At 45.5% G+C, this 17,144-nt stretch overlaps 1 protein-coding gene across 2 annotated transcripts in view; it reads right to left on the reverse strand.

The window, feature by feature from the left end:
• Positions 1–767: 767 nt before the first annotated feature.
• The window catches only part of LOC143109358 (syntaxin-binding protein 5-like), a 99,047-nt gene continuing 82,670 nt past the window's right edge, over positions 768–17,144 (reverse strand). For both annotated transcript variants that reach the window (XM_076272070.1, XM_076272069.1), the window contains 7 exons: positions 16,457–16,506; positions 13,692–13,977; positions 12,663–13,065; positions 9,983–10,148; positions 8,588–8,699; positions 5,367–5,587; positions 768–1,615 (listed from right to left, as the gene is read on the reverse strand). In XM_076272070.1, coding sequence (XP_076128185.1) covers positions 1,574–1,615; positions 5,367–5,587; positions 8,588–8,699; positions 9,983–10,148; positions 12,663–13,065; positions 13,692–13,977; positions 16,457–16,506 — 1,280 coding nt within the window. In that variant the 3' untranslated portion in view covers positions 768–1,573. The remainder of the gene's footprint in view (positions 1,616–5,366; positions 5,588–8,587; positions 8,700–9,982; positions 10,149–12,662; positions 13,066–13,691; positions 13,978–16,456; positions 16,507–17,144) is intronic.

Genomic DNA, 17,144 nt, shown 5'->3' on the forward strand with positions numbered 1-17,144 from the left:
AAGGTGACCAAGATACACAGTATGATGTTCTTCCTGTCTGGTCCCTGGGGGAAGTGAGTGTAGTTTATTGTGCACTCCCACAAGTGAGCTTCCTTGGGGCCTCCACACTACACTTCCCATGGTTCCACACTCTTTTCCCTTTGGCAGGGAGCATCATGGGCAAGAGAGACAGAGAGAGAGAGAGAGAGACAGAGAGTAGTGGAGAGAAAGAGAGGAAAGGAGGAATGGAAGGAGAGATAGAGAGAGAGCAGCATACACCCTTGATCAAAGTTCAGTCCTAAAGTTCTTCCTCAAGAATTGAAATTGACCCACACATGCATCTACTGAATGACACACACACACACACACACACACACACACACACACACACACACATACACACAGACCCATCATTACTCCTATCCTTATATTATTAAGTGCTTTAGCTTCCCAAAGGCAGTTCATCAACATCTACAAACACTCTAATTGACCAGAGAATCGCACAAACAGATACACATACAAATCTCCCTTATGAAATCCCAGGTCATACAATACTGTTTTCTACAACAGTTCTCTCTTTTTCAATCTCAGCTCCCCCATCTTCTTTCACACACACACACATACGAACACAGCCCTTAAAAAAAGAGCACTAAGCAGGACGACGCATTACAAAAATACATTTGCAACACGAAGTTATGACTAACAGCAAATAATAAATAATATAAATACATAAATAACAGAGTGGTTCACTTCCGTAACACTTACAGCAGACGTGACACATTCACAGACATTTCAGGGAGATGACCCATTGACCAACAACGTAAGAACACACTACGTGAAGGAAACAAAAAAGAACACAAAATCCCAAACTGAACAGAACAGTTTGCCTAAAAGACAATGATGGAGGAATCCTGACAGCCACAGGTGAAGAGGGAAAAAAAAAGATCCAATTGTTCTTTGGGAGTGACATCACATCCTCTACTTTGTCGTGTCACTTCCCGCACCGCCACTTCCTGTAATATCACTTCCGTTTGCATCACTTCCTGTGATGTCACGTTGCGTGACAACATGGCACTTCCTATTGCTCGAACCAATGCTGTGAGCTCTCGGTAGGGAGGGAGGGGGTAAAGTTTCTTGTGTATACAGTGTTGATCCTTTATATAGGTTGATATAGAGATTATGTATATACTTATTTTTCCAACTTTTTACATATTTTTTTTATTGTGTGTAGACGTGTCTTTTTTACGTATTTGTTTTTTTTTCTCATTGTTTTTGTTTATCTGCTCTGTGGACGTCTCAGTGCCGTCGGGACCCCCAAAGCCGTCATGGAAGAGGGACGTAAACAAACAAACAAAAACAAAAAACAAATAAACAAACAAACTAAAAACAAACTCACAAATTTCCAAGAAAACAAAACAACACCACAGCGATGGCTTCTACCCTTCCTCTCCACTCCTCAGTCCATCCTGAGGCGAGTTCGTCATTGTGCTCGGCAAGGGAACAAGGGACCGGACGCGCCTGGACAGAGGGGATGGAGGAAGACGGGGCTGAGGGACGGGGGGAGGGCAACAGGGCGTCCCTGCAGCACCAGGCCTCAGAACTGGTACCACTTCTTATCTTTACATTTCAGCATCATCTGAGAGGACACAGAGAGAGCAGCGAGGAGGGAGAGAACATAGAGTGGAAAACATTATTATGGATGATAATGTATGGCCATGTAAACTACTATCTGTGATAATGTATGATAATATAAATAATTATGTATGATAATGTATGATAAGATAAATGATTATGTATGATAATGTATGATCAGTGGGGTATACTACGAAGCACATTTGACATATCTAGGCTATGTAGACATATCGAGGCTTGACAAAGCCTTGACTCAGGGGTATACGTTAAGTGATACTACGATAACAGTTATGTGATATATTTGTCAAACTAGGCTTTCAGCTCAGATCTGTGCGCGTTCTCGGTGTTGGGATGACGCTGGCCAATCGTGAAATGTGGAGACGCACAAGACCGCCTCTATTTAAAAACAATTACTTCCGCATTCATGAGCGTTGGCTTAATCTACACTACGGTAATTTTTTGTGTCTAACCTATAACATCAAATAAATCAATTGTCATCAGTAGTTGTATGGTATGCACGTCCATAGTCGGATATTTGCATGCACAGCACTATTAAAGCACATTCGAGATCCAAAATGTTAGTAGAGGCGGAGCTCCACCTGTAAGATATATGACAGAATCCTAACATGTGAGATAACTTCGTTTTTTAAGACAATTGATTGGTCAGTGTGCGGTAGATTACACGATTTGAGTTATAACTTAGCACATAACCTCCTCCCGACCAGGTTTGGTTGACAGCATAAGATACCATGGTGATATAGCGACACTAAAACAGATCCACTTTCGTGTCACAGCATAGCCTGGCTTTGAGCGCAACATACCTCGCCAACCCACTAATCGAGATTCGTAGTACACCCCACAGGTAAATAATCATGTATGATGCTTGCTCATGTTAATGATTATGTACGGTATGTGACGGCCTGTTGGCCTGGACTGCTTCCTTGTGTCTTGTCTGTTCTGTGTTGCAGTGGGCATGGCTACAGCTTGTCAGTGCGATTGGGGACACCTGGGCCCAGGTGTTCTACGTCTTCATAAACCTGCCGTTCCCCTTGTTCCAGAGGGGAAGCCTTTCTCTCCCGTGCATTAATTGTTTTGTTCATGCAACCTTGTTTTTTTCATGCAACACGCAACAGCATACATTCCATTCATCAGGACACGCACCTCACTCTACTGACCTTACTGATTTCCACACTTCATAGTTGTATTGTGTTACGTTAGTTTGCTGTACTGGTGTTTTCTTTTAGTATAATAAATTTCATTTTTATTTCATTTTTGTGGTTTAAAACGGCGTCTTTCTATTTTTGTCATGGCTTTAGAGCCAGATCATGACATGTATAATAACATGATCATGAATGATAATGTTTGATCATGTAAATGATTATATGGCCTCTGGGGTAGAATTATGATATCAAGCCAAACAAGTTCATTTAGCCTAGTTTATTCAGCTTTATCAGACATGTTCTTACATGCAGACTGAAAAAAAGTTTTAATTTTACATATTATTTACTTCCTGCAGTCTTCCTCAGAGATTTCACATGTTGTTGTTGTTTTTGTTGTTGTTGTTGTTGTTGCATCACAACAATAGGCTTGTTCGAGATGAACTGCGTCTGACTTTGGCTGACTTTCTACGTCAACGTGAACTTCAGAGGCTAGACGGGAGGAGCTACAACAGACGGCAGCTTATCCCGGACAGACCGGCTACAGTCTGCCTGACGTGACTCGCGGGAGATATCACGGAAGTTTGTTTTACAATAAATACAGCAAACTTTCATTCTTACTAATAATTAAAATGAGCATGATGACTGACGAAATAAATTGCTATGATGTAGTTTAAATAAACCACTGTTGTCATACAGTTACGTAATAGGCCTGCATTGTAGCACATAAATTAAATATCAAGTGTTTTCCGTATACAGTATGTGTGTCTATGTATTTAACCAACAGCATAAAATAACAGAATATCCTAACGTTTTCAGTGGGCTAGATTTTGCTAACAGAGTTGCCCAGTTAGGGGCTCGTCATCACTTTTGTCGTCATGTTGTAGTTTGTTTGTAGTCCATGTGGCCTTTCATGTCCAACAGTTTTAATGTGAACTTGGGAATTTGCCTTTTTTTCACTTGAAGGCTGCATATCTTTCTTTCAGAAGCATCTTACACTATATTTTAAGCAAATACAGTTGTTTATTTAGGATTAGTAAGTGTATGTTTTAACCTTTATTGTGGCATCCGTGTTTGTCACACATTCCGACGGCAAAGCGCATGAACACTTGCTGTCGGAAAAACAAAGTAGCCACGGGGGTGGTCCTTGTCATTCCGAAGTGCCATGAATGCACCATAAGACTGCGATATTTTAAGGTCATGTGACATGGTGACACGGTGGTAAGTCCCTCCCCTGCTGACATAAGTCGGACAGGATTTCTAACCAGTATGCATTGCGTCCATCCCATAGGCAGTAAAAGAAATGGACGAACAGACTTCGTCGTTTTCAATGGAAGGGCACTGAAGGTTTTTTCAGTTGGCTTGTCATCGTACTGCGCAGACTCGCACTTAACTTTGTGACGTTAGCCATCGAACTGAATCTTGTAACTCCTATCATAGATGGTTCACATAGAAATTCTTCTCACACTTCCTTCACCTTCAAAGTCATCAAAGTTAAACATTTATTTTTGTATTATTATTAATATCATCCTAACAAGTGATATCAAGTCGTGTTAATGTTGAAACTACCAGACATGATCATCTTCAAACACAATCATGGTAGCCTAGAACAAAACAAAAAAGTTATAGCCTTCGTCTTTCCACTTTTCCGACCTACAGTCAATCCATCGAAAATCTCTGAAATGATTAACGTTAGTGCCGGTTTACTTGCCTCTATGTAATGCTTTACCTTAACATACAATGGTATTGTAGGCTACATAGCTTTGTTCATGAGTTTCCGTGCTGGCAGGACTTAGATTCTTATCCAAACAATACGGTTATCTCCCTACTGTGCGACAGGCATAATATCGTCATATTACGTGAAACGTTAGCTTCCCTACAACCGGACTCGCTAACTATACTTCTTACGGCAACCTCAACGTTACATACGAGGTAGTTGAGCCTGTTTTGCCTTTTATTGTTTATGTAGATAATACAGAAGCTACAATGTCGGCACAGGATATGTTATATGAAGTTATGGGAGTTCAAAAAAATCCTAAATGAATGGGCGTTCTATGGGGTTAGCAGAGAGTTGATAACCACTGCTCCATGGATGCTTCTACTTCCGGGAATTCGCCTGCCCCCTTGGTCCATCCCAGTATGCATTGTGTTCAACCCAGCATGCATCACATCTGAGCAGATCTGCATCAAGTCGAACAAGCCTAATACCAGATGCATCACATGACATTTCTGAGGAACACTGCAGGAATTCAGCAGTGGAAACAAAAAATAAACAGTGAGAATTTCTTAGCCGCATAAGAACATGTCAGATCAAATAGAAACTCAGTCCAAAGGAGTGATGACCAGGGGTTTGCCCTGTCCTGCTATACTAAGCATGCAATGCAAAGTTCTGTGTGTGTTTGAAGAAGGAGGTGTGTGTGTGTGTGTGTGTGTGTGTGTGTTTGGCTGACCTCATGTGCATGTTCATGTGCATGTTTGTGTGTTAGTGTGTTAGTGTGTGTGTGTGTGTGTGTGTGTGTGACCTCATGTGCATGTTTGTGTGTTAGTGTGTGTGTGTGTGTGTGTGTGTGTGTGTGTGTGTGTGTGTGTTTGGCTGACCTCATGTGCGTGTTTGGAGAAGGAGTCGGCGCTGTTCATCATGGCGGCTGTCTTCTCCTCCACCTCGCTCAGCTTCTGTCCTCGCTCGTCCAGCGCCATGCGGGTCCGCGCCAGGTCCCCCATGATGCCCGAGGCGGCGCCCTTCATGCCCTCAATGCCCCCGGGGCCCGGGATGTGCTGAGCCAGGCTACGCGGGGCCTTACCTGCACCAGTCTCCCCGACTAGGGGAGGAGGAGAGAGGAGAGGTGGAGAGTGGGGAGGAGAGAAGAGGAGAAGAGGAGAGGAGAGGAGAGGTGGAGAGTGGGGAGGAGAGAAGAGGAGAAGAGGAGAGGAGAGGTGGAGAGTGGGGAGGAGAGAAGAGGAGAAGTGGAGAGGAGAGGTGGAGAGTGGGGAGGAGAGAAGAGGAGAAGTGGAGAGGAGAGGTGGAGAGTGGGGAGGAGAGGAGAGGTGGAGAGTGGGGAGGAGAGGAGAGGTGGAGAGGAGAGGTGGAGAGTGGGGAGGAGAGGAGAAGAGAGGTGGAGAGTGGGGGGTAAGGAGGAGAGGAGAGGAGAGGAGGAGAGAAGAGGAGGAGGAGAGGTGGAGAGGAGAGGTGGAGAGTGGGGAGGAGAGGAGAGGTGGAGAGGAGGGGCAGAGAGGAGAGGTAGAGAGTGGGGGGTAGGGAGGAGAGGAGAGGAGGAGAGTGGGGAGGAGAGGAGAGGTGGAGAGGGGAGGAGAGGAGAGGAAAGGAGAGGTGAAGAGTGGGGAGGAGAGGAGAGGTGGAGAGGAGAGGTGGAGAGTAGGAAGGAGAGGAGAGGTGGAGAGTGGGGAGGAGAGGAGAGGGGGAGAGTGGGGAGGAGAGGTAGAGAGTGGAGAGGAGAGGTGGAGAGGAGAGTGGAAGTGGAGAAAGAAAAGGAGGAAGAGAGGAGAGGAGGAGAGAAGAGGAGGAGGAGAGGTGAGGTGGAGAGGAGAGGTGGAGAGTGGGGAGGAGAGGAGAGGTGGAGAGTAGGGAGGAGAGGAGAGGTGGAGAGGAGAGGAGAGTGGATGTGGAGAAAGAAAAGGAGGAAGAGAGGAGAGGAGGAGAGAAGAGGAGGAGGAGAGGTGAGGTGGAGAGGGGCAGGAGAGGAAGTGTGGGGAGGAAAGAAGAGGGGAAGAGAGAGAAGAGGAGAGAGAAGAGGAAGAAGGGGTGAAGGTCACAGCAGAGGACAGAGAAATAATGAGAGAAAAGTGCAGAGACAGATAGAGGGAGGGGAGGAAGAGAGCGAATCAGAAAGAGTGGGGGGAAGGAGACAGAAGCCATAGATCGGAAGAGAGGGAGAGATCATTCAATAAAGGAGGGAGCAGGATAGAGAAGACAAGGAGAGAAAGAAGAGGAAGGAGAGAGGGTAATGAGAGTAAAGATGGAGAGAATACAAAAAAGTAAAGCCAGATAATGAGAGAGATAGAGAGAGAGAAAATAGTTGAACACCCAGTATTCAAACCTTCAAAAACACATGATACATGAGAACATCCAGTAAAGATCCTATTAGATAGATAGATAGATAGATAGACAGACAGACAGACAGACAGACAGACAGACAGATAGATAGATAGATAGATAGATAGATAGATAGATAGATAGATAGATAGATAGATAGATAGATAGATAGATAGATAGATAGATACTTTATTCAACCCTTTATTCATCAATTTTAGATCCACATCTGACACAGCCTCACATTAAAAGAGAACAGATAGCCAGTGCATACTCAAAAAGACAGGGAGAGAGGCAACCAAAAAGCACTTCATGAAAAAGAGAGAGAGTGAGAGAGAGAAGATGAAGAGAATGAAGAGAGAAGAAATGGAATGTGATCATATGTAATAGAATAGAGCAAGAAGAGAGAAACAGAGAAGAATGTAAAAGAGGGGGAGAAAGAATGGCATGCGTGTGCAATAGAGAGAGAAATGAGTGAACATGAACAGAGAGAGCAAGAGAGGGAGAAAGATTAGAGAGAGAGAAGAGAAGGAGAAAATGGAGAGAATAGAGAGATGGGTAATGGTGAGAGTCGATGAAGAGAAGACGAGAGGTGAGGAGGGAAGTAGATGAAGTAGAGAGGAGGAGAAGCGGAGAAGAAGGAGAGGAGAGGAGAAGTGGAGGAGAGGAGAGTCAGTAAAATGGACAGAGAATGGAGAGAAGATGAGGAGGAGAGGAGGAGGAGAATTGATAAAACGGACAGGAGAGGAGGAGAGGAGATAAGGGGAGGAGAAGAGGTGAGGAGAGTCGATAAAATGGACAGGAGGAGAGAAGAGGAGGAGGAGAGGAGGAGAATTGATGGTAACACTTTACCTTTAAGGGTACATGAATTATCATGAATTAATTCATGATTTATACATTACTTCATTCCTTTATATGTTATGAATCATCAGGAATAAAGCATTAGGTACAGTGGGTCCATCATTAGGATTTATGCTTACATGATGATGACAACATTTTTGGCAGAAAAAGAAATCATCATGATCATTCGTAATAAATCATAAATCATAATGATGTGCTCACCATACTTAATGCTTTAGTTGATGTGTTGTTCATGTATGAGGTCATGAATGACAGACTATGAACTCATGTAAATTCCTGATGATTCATGAGATATTAAGGAATTAAGTAATACGTAAATCATAAATGATAATTAATTTACCCTTACCGTAAAGTGTTACCGAATTGATCAAACGGACAGGAGAGGAAGTGAGGAGAGGAGAGAAGAGGAGGAGAGGAAGTGAGGAGAGGAGGAGAGGTGAGGAGGAGCGGTGCTGGGAGACCATGGTGAGAACAAAGCCTGGCATCCTGACAAATGAGGGGATTTAGAGGAGCTGGCAATGAAAAATGAAGCACCCTCTCTAACCTCTCTGTCATTACACACACACACACACACACACACACTCACTCTCTCTCACACACACACACACACACACACACACACACACACACACACACACACACACACACACACACACACACATACACATACACACACTCTCTCTCACACACACACACACACACACACATGCACCAGCATGCGTGCGCGTGCACAAACACACTCACGATGGGGAAAGTACTGTATCTCTGTTGTCAGGCTACAGCTAACCAGTGTGTCAGAATGAGTGTTTCGACAGTGTAGGCAACACGTGTGTATTTTTAGTTTGCTTGCGTATGAGTGTATTACTGCAGAGTGTGTGTGTGTGTGTGTGTGTGTGTGTGTGTGACTCACATAGTTCCTCCCTGTCTAACGACTGTGCTCCACCTCCAAACAGCCCCTTGAAGAATCCCCGATTGGGTGCCTCGGGGGTCTCCACTGGAATAAACATCTCCCCCAGCATCTCCTAACACACACACACACACACACACACACACACATAGAAACAATATATGTGGATACATCATGAATAGTGAACACTCTCACTGGCTTTGAAAATGAAAAATGCACACACACACATCTGCATGAATATATCATTAGTCAATTCAGGACTGCACATCTATAAAATGAAAATGTAGAACCAATAGTATGTGCACACACACACACACACACACACACACACACACACACACACACACACATGCTCTCTTAACACAGATAGATTAGATGCACTTGAAACTAGACAGTGCTACAATTCCCCAGAAGTCGCTTCATCAGCTGAAGGGAAGGGAGTCTCATCCTGTGTGTCATCCCCAGATTAGCCAACACGCTAAAAAGCCAGAGGTTACAGCTCAGGAAGCACCTGGGCTCCATAGTGTGTGGCATAGAAGGAGCCCTGAGAATGCTGCTGGCTCTGTACCGTCAGCATTCATATGACCTTCACGTGACCTTGGATAGCTTACCACACAGGGTCGTCTTAAAGGTGTCCACCTAGACCACAGCAGCCATATGTGGGCTTTTTTTTTACTCATTTGAAGAACTGTCTGGATGTTTTTCCTGTGATTGTTTGTGTCTTGTCGGGACCGTCTCGATCAAAGGTGGAGTGACATGAAGGGAGAGACCCCACGGCGAGTATATAGAAGTAATTTATTTCATTGATGAAACGGTGAAAACAGTCAGTAAGTGAGGCAAACCAAGAATGTAGCGCAGATTAGCATGTGAACATGAAAGCAGCAGAGGTGCAGAGAATGAAAGGTAGAGCCGTTAGTCCTGCGCAGCGCAGAGGTACAGCCCTGACTCCCTGACATAAGCCCAGGGTCCTAAAACACTCCTCCTTATAGCCTTTAAACAGTGGTGTAGTCTAGTTAGCTGTAGTGGGTATACTGTAATGTAGCAGTTAGTGGGTATACTGTGATCAACCCTAAATGGTATTACATATCCTTGCCTATTTTAAGTGGGTATACTGAGATGGTGATGCCTTTTAAGTGGGTATACTGCGTAGTCATGCGTATCACATAGACTACACCACTGTCTTCAAACCAGGGGGGCAGGATTTTGAGGGTTAGCTTCAACTAGTTAGCATCCACCATCTTTAAAAACGGCATCCCTCATGTGCGGTCAATAAAAAAAAAAATCTCAGAGGAAAGATGGCAACATCTACTAATGTACACTGGGGTTACTGGTGCAGAATGGCAGCATACAATGAGGAGGTCTAGCTCCTCACACACACCCACACACACACACACTGACCTGCAGGTTCTCGCAGACCTCCTGGCTGTAGGTGAGTCTTTGTATCTCAGTGGGTGAGTTCAGGTAGAGCGCCTGGCCCAGGTTGGAGAAGCAAAACGTCCGGGCGATACGCATGTCCGTTAGGGGCAGGTAGTTCACATCCAGCAGCGGCCGCAGATACGGGAGACTGCAGAGAGAACACACACACACACACGGTTAGATGTGCACGTCGGTCAGAGCAGGTAGTTCAAGTCTAGCTGTGGCCGCAGGTAGGATGAAGGACACACACACAAACATAGGGCCCTATCTTGAGGGTCTGAGTCGAATCGTCTGAAGCGTATGGTTTAAGCACATTTAGGACGTGTCCAGTCCAAAATCACTATCTTGACGGCATAATAAGTTCACCAGGCGCATTGTTCAAAAGGGTTGTTCTTATGTTTCTTAATCAGTCATTAGTTCATTCGGGCGTAACATCCTTTAAACCAATGAGAGTGATACCTGTCATTCCCTTTAAGAGCAAGGAGCGCAACATCAAACAGCCTGTCGGTATTTTGACAGTCAGTGCATCTGAAAGAATCTGCTTGCACGCGAGACCTTGTATGCAACACCAGGATTCCACTAAACCTTGCTTTAGGCTACTAAAACCTTTGTATGACTAGCAGTCGTAGAGTATAGCCTACATGCATCTGCACTCGCCTATTTTTTTAAGGCACTGCGGTGAAGTTAGCTTCAGATTGGATATTCAACGGATGTTCAATATATTCATTGCAGCCGGTTTCACCCAATCGAATATCCAAGCTAAAACTAACTTCACCACGGTGTCATACTGTAGGCAACGACAAAATAAAGTCTTACACTTAGTTATTTGCTTTCACTATTACCTGACAAGGGGTTACAATAGATAACACAGCCTGAAAAAAGCAACATTTACACCAATAATATTTGAATGACTAAATAAAAATCCTGAGGATAGGCCATTCATCCTGCAGATGAGTCGTTGCCTGGGACTCGTTGCTATGGGCTGCTTACGTGTCGTGACCTTCAAAATAGCTGTGCTTTACATACACCGTTCGCTTTAGACCAGGTTTTCCTTGGTCAATGGTGTTTATTGTGTTGATTTTTAGTGGCTTTAAGATAGCGATTTTTGGATCATGTGCCTGACCACACCTATTTTTTTTTAACCGACACGCACGTGTTTAACTGAAAGGGAGCACATGGGGGAAAATCCCTCACCTCCTTGGGTGTAAGATAGGACCAAGACTTGTGTCGCGCTTGGCGCCACGATGCGCTGGGTGTAAGATAGGGCCCATACACACACATACAGTAGACACTTCAGTGTTTCCCATACATTGACTTATTTGTGGCGGCCCACCCAGTATATCAACATTGACCACCACACAATGATTTTCCAGGTTGTACTAAATTGTGCTTAAATCGGATTAGCATCATAACCACGCTGTGCTAATTTGTTAAAAACTGCTGTATTCAAATTAATTCTGCAAACCAACCACCACAAATGGAATTAAATTCTGTGGGAAACACTGCACTTGGGTAGAGTGGTGTGCATTTGTGTGTGAAAGAGAGAAAGACACAGAGCAAGAGACAGCCAAAGGAAAAGAGTGAAAAGAGAGAGAAGGGGGAAAAGGACAAATAGAATGACCCCTCTACAAATGAGTGATTATGTGACAGTGTCCTCCTACTGGTCGTGCCAAAGGTCTATAACGCCATTGTGTCTTTCTCATTGTTTCTCCTGAAAACTCTCATTCACACACGCACACACGCACGCACGCACGCACGCACGCATGCACGCACGCACGCACGCACGCACGCACTCACGCACGCACGCACGCACGCACGCACGCACGCACAAACTGCCCTTCAGTCTGCGCTGTGTGTGGGGGCGTGTGACCATGCAATTCATTACTGATGAGACAACCGAGACAGGGAGCAGACACTGTCTCCCACTTTGGCACATAGACACACACACACACACACACACACACACACACACACAGGCAAGCACACACACACTTCTCCTGCCTGTGTTATCTTGCTAAATCACTCGTCACCTGTGGCGATGACTTTGCAAAAACACACAAGCGTGGCCACAAAGTTCAGCTCCCAGAATAGTGGCTCCCTCAGACACACACACACACACACACACACACACACACTGGAAACATCTGGCGACTGGTAATGGCTCCTGCTACATTAGGCAGTCTGGCAACAGCTCCTGTCCTCTTTTAAAGGGCAAACTTGCCCACCATCCTAACCTTGAGCTGCATACAGCCCCCCTACTGCAGCAAAGAATCTCATCCGCACACACACACACACACACACACACACACACACACACACACAGAAAAACAAGCATGCACATGTGCAGGCACACACAAACATATATTTTATGAACAGCTGTACATTTTCCCATAGAGATCCCATATTAACGAGTAACGAGATGTAGGAATTACACTTTTCTGCAATTTTCAATGTGCATAATACCCATTTTGTGTCAAGGGGGTACCCAATTACCCAATGAAAAGGGTCATCCTCCTACCAGCAACAACAACACTACAGAGTGCAATGCTAGGCATTCCAGTAGATGGCAATGTCCATGTCAAATGTCCAGTGTCAGCGTTAAAGACTCCATTCTCTTTTTTCAATGCGTGTGTGTGTGTGTGTGTGTGTATGTCTTGCTGACCTGAGCGTCATGATGTGTCCGTTGGCGCAGAAACAGGCTACGCAGGCGCCGCTGTTGAGCACCACCACGTCGGCGCGCAGCACGAACGACGTCTCCGTGATGTTGTGCTTGGACACGCACGTCTGCGACGGCAGCGACAGCACCTTGGCCTGCTTCTCCGAGCAGATCACCCCGAACTGGGAGTCCCTCTCCAGGTCCAGTCCACCGCCGCTGCCGCCTCCGCCACCACCGCCTCCGCCACCACCGCAGGGCGAGGGCAGGCCACCCCCACGCCGGCGCCTGGTACGCTCCTCTTCAGCCGCATTGGGCTCGTACCACTGCTCGTACGGGGAAAGCTGGAAGACCCCGGCGGCGTCCAGGAAGGCAATGCGCAAGATGCTGCCCTTCAGACGCACCAGAGCACCTGAGAGCGTTAGAGGGGGAGAGGGCAAGAGAACAGCAAGAGTATGGCTGGGTAAGTCATTCTACTTCTGTGTATGTGTGTCTGTGTGTATGCATGCATATATATTGGGTGTATATGTGTGTGTGTGTGTAGCAAGCAACCCAGTGATCTAATATTATCATTCAGGAAATGAAAATAGGTTGTGAGGTGCTTGGCTGACCCAGTATATTTCCTGGTGAGTGATGTAACTGTGCAGCTTTGGTGTTCAGCCATCCCATAATATCCCTTACTGTCTGATAAAGTCATATACTGTATATCACCCTGCTGCATGAAGTTCTATGGTGTTTCAGTCATCCCATAATATTCCCTACTCTCTGATGTAGTCATATATATCACTGTGCTGGATACGGTTCTATGATATTTCAGTCATCCCATAATATCCCCTATTGTCTACAAGAGTCATATATATCACTGTACTGGATGAGGTTCTATGGTGTTCAGCTATCCCACAATAGTCCCTACTGTCTGATAGAGTCATATCACTGTGCTGAATGAGGTTCTGTGGTGCTTCAGCCATCCCATAATATTTCCATATCTAAAGCTGACAGCCGAGGTTTTGTGGTGCATTGTGCCGGGCTGGCACTCACCGTTGGGCGAGGCGATGATGGGCTGCAGTAGCCGCTGCTCTCCAGCAGGGGGCAGACTGAGGGTGGCAGTGAGCACGGTGCCCAGCAAGGTGCCCACCCAGAGCGCGGGCTGCGGCCCCCCGCCCTCCGCCCGCCGGGCCATGGTCTCGCAGAAGCAGAGCTCCGTGATGCCCTCGCGCGCCTCCTTGTCGATGCTCGTCACGCTGGAGCTCCGCGAGCGGCTGAAGGAGTTGTCCCGGTGGTCTAGGGGGACGGGTGCCCGCGAGGGACATACAGAGAGTAGGACAGTAGAGGGAAAAAAAAGAGAGAGAGAGAGAGAGACGAGAGAAGATAACGCACCCGCACCTCCCAGAGATCCCCATCGACTCTCAGACAAGATGGCGACCCGCCGTGCACTTTGCGGTCAACACACACGATTCACAGGCACTTTTGGACAGGGACATGCAGTGTGGACGGGGGATGAACGGGAGGTTAGCTTAGCGCCTGATCGTCAGGCGGACTCGTTAGTGACTCATGCATGTGGAGGGCTTCTGGCCATGCGTGCAGGACGCGTTCACATGCTCTGATGGCTCTCAACCTCAGAACTAATCACACGGTCGCTCCTTGTTGGGGGGTGTGTGTGTGCGGGGTGGGGGTGGGGGGGGGGGGGGTAGCCATACCTTGTTAGTGCATTCAAGAGGGGTTAATAGTTAACAGTGATCCACAATCCACAGCTTTTGAGGTCTGTATTTTTTATTTACACACAGGCCCAACAAACTCCCAGCATCCAACACAAGATTCATGTGCTGAAACTGTCTGTAAAAATGTCTTGCTATTTCATACCATTCATTTGCATGTTCCTGTATACATATTATACTGTATCTCTGATGCCACATCGGATAAGGTAAGGTGCTAGCAAAACACACAGAGAATATGCAGTGGCCACTGATAGGATACTGAAAAAGCACCTGCTAAATGAATAAACAGATATCTTTCTTAACTCAACAGGCAATTATTATGTGTATATACATACAGTATGTATGTGCTGAAGATTGTATTTATTATAGTGTATGTAAATGTTCCTTTAGCTCAACCCGTAGAGCACTAGGTCATGGGTTTTACTTTGCAATTTGAATTAATTTGTTAAAGGATAATTCCTGTATTTAGCACTTTAAGTCCCTTTTCTTGTTTGTTTTGGATGAACTAGAGTGGTGAACACAGAAATGTTGACGATGGGTCCTGTCTCGACTTTTTGACTCGTTTAGAATCACGGCGAGTTGCAGTTTTTAAAACGAATGTTAAGGGTTGTTTTAAGGACATGTTTGTGCATGCCTGTAGCCAGCCACTCTGAAGCAGTCAAAGGCGATTCAAGTCAAAAAGTCGAGACGGGACCCATCGCCAACATTTCTGTGTCCACCACTCTAGTTCATCCAAAACAAACCAGAAAAGGCACTCAAAGTGCTAAATACCCGAATTATCCTTTAATATGCTTCCATATGCATGTAGAGTGCAGATATACTACTAAAAAGCATTGGCATACACATAAATGTATTTCCCCAGTGTTCTATGGTCTGTGCTATTTAAGGACGGTGTTAATACTGGTGTTTGCTGGGCCAATGTGAAAGAGCCTACATTTACATAACATTACATAACATTTATAAATGGTCAATCATGACAAGTCGACACAACCAACGTTTTGCATGCTCCACCTGTAGGACGTGCTGGAGAGTCGTGAGAAACAGGGTAAGTACAGCTCTATCAGTTCAGTCCATACGTTACGTCATGTTACGCTACGTCATGTTACGCCGCTACGTGACACTACACACATACATACAGCACAGTAGAGAGACACGTTTCAGAGACAGTCCGTCATGCTTCTGCATGCTCTGGAGAATGGGTTAGCAAACAAGGATACACACACACACACACACACACACACACACACGTTAGATGTGTCCTGGTGAAGGAATCCCTCACACACTCCACACAAACAGGCATTGAAGGGGGTGTCTGTCAGAGTCGTGGAGACATTATAGAACACTAAGGACCCATATGATACTGGATCACCTGGATATGACCCTCAATGCTCTTCAGTTCCACAATCCAAGGACTTATGGGAATTGTAGTTTTAATGTCCTGGCACATAGCAGGGAGCGGTGATGAAACGTACTAAATTAGCAGCCTATAGTTGAGTCTGGGTCCTTCTCATCTCTCCCTTATGTAAAGCTGAGGATGGCTGTAATTAATTATGACAAAAAGGACTGTGAAACTTCCTCTGAGTATCAACCGTAGGTTTAATTACAGAGACCTGCATAGATTTCAGGAGAGCAAATAACAATCAAAGCAAAATGGAGGACGGGATCCCTCAGGGAGAGAAGAAAGTGGCTGTTTCCTACAAGGGAGAGAAAAATGACTTCATGGAAGACTGCAGACTCAAAAGAAATAAGATAATAAAATAAAATGGAAGGGTTTGGCAAAAAAGGAGCTTCCTACAGTATAAGTAAAAAAAAATCACAAGGATTTTTGAATGGAGACTCTGGGATTGGCAAAATCAAACAAACTCAAGATTTCACTCTACTATCATCTCTAGTCGCTAACCTCACTAACACTGAACACAGGACAGAGCCATGACACCCAGATTTGCACTCTTTAAGAGGTGTGTGTGTGTGTGTGTGTGTGTGTGTGTGTGTGTGTTGAGGATATTTGGAACAGGGGGAGGGAGATGCAGACACAGCAGTCCTCACTGGTGGATGGAAATGTGCTCGTGCACAGAGTCAAGGCTTACCCAAGTCTGGCTTAAGCTCAGTGGGCAAGCTTAGCTTCCTGGACATCTTTGCTGGAGGAGAGAGAAGGAAGACACGGCCCTCTTTTACAAAAACACACATACGCAACAGTGCAGCATGTGCACACACACACAGCGGTGCTGCGCGCACACACACACACACACACAAATAGAACTGGACACATACACACACACACACACACACACACACACACACACACACAAATACAACTGGACAAGGAATGTTTTCCATTGAGCTTTATCTAGCTTGCCTTCTTACACACACACACACACACACACACACACACACACACACACACACACACACACACACACAAATAGAACTGGACACACACACACACACACACACACACACACACACACACACACACAAATAGAACTGGACACACACACACACACACACACACACACACACAAATACAACTGGACAGGGAATGTTTCCCATTGAGCTTTCTCTAGCTTGCCTTCTTACACACACACACACACATACACACACACACACACAGTGGTATTATGGTTAGGAGTAGCTTCAAATCAAACACACAAACACAGACAAATCCATCCACTCAAAAATCCATTCAAGTTAACACTTAAACACACACACACACACACACACACACACACACACACACACTTGACAAACAGCTCACGGTGCAACATGCTGGGAGACC

Source organism: Alosa pseudoharengus, unplaced genomic scaffold (genome assembly GCF_046254945.1).
Source record: "Alosa pseudoharengus isolate Yale_2024_CS ecotype anadromous, Long Island Sound unplaced genomic scaffold, YU_APseudo_1.1 YU_APseudo_1.1_scf_7, whole genome shotgun sequence".
NCBI lineage: Eukaryota > Metazoa > Chordata > Actinopteri > Clupeiformes > Clupeidae > Alosa > Alosa pseudoharengus.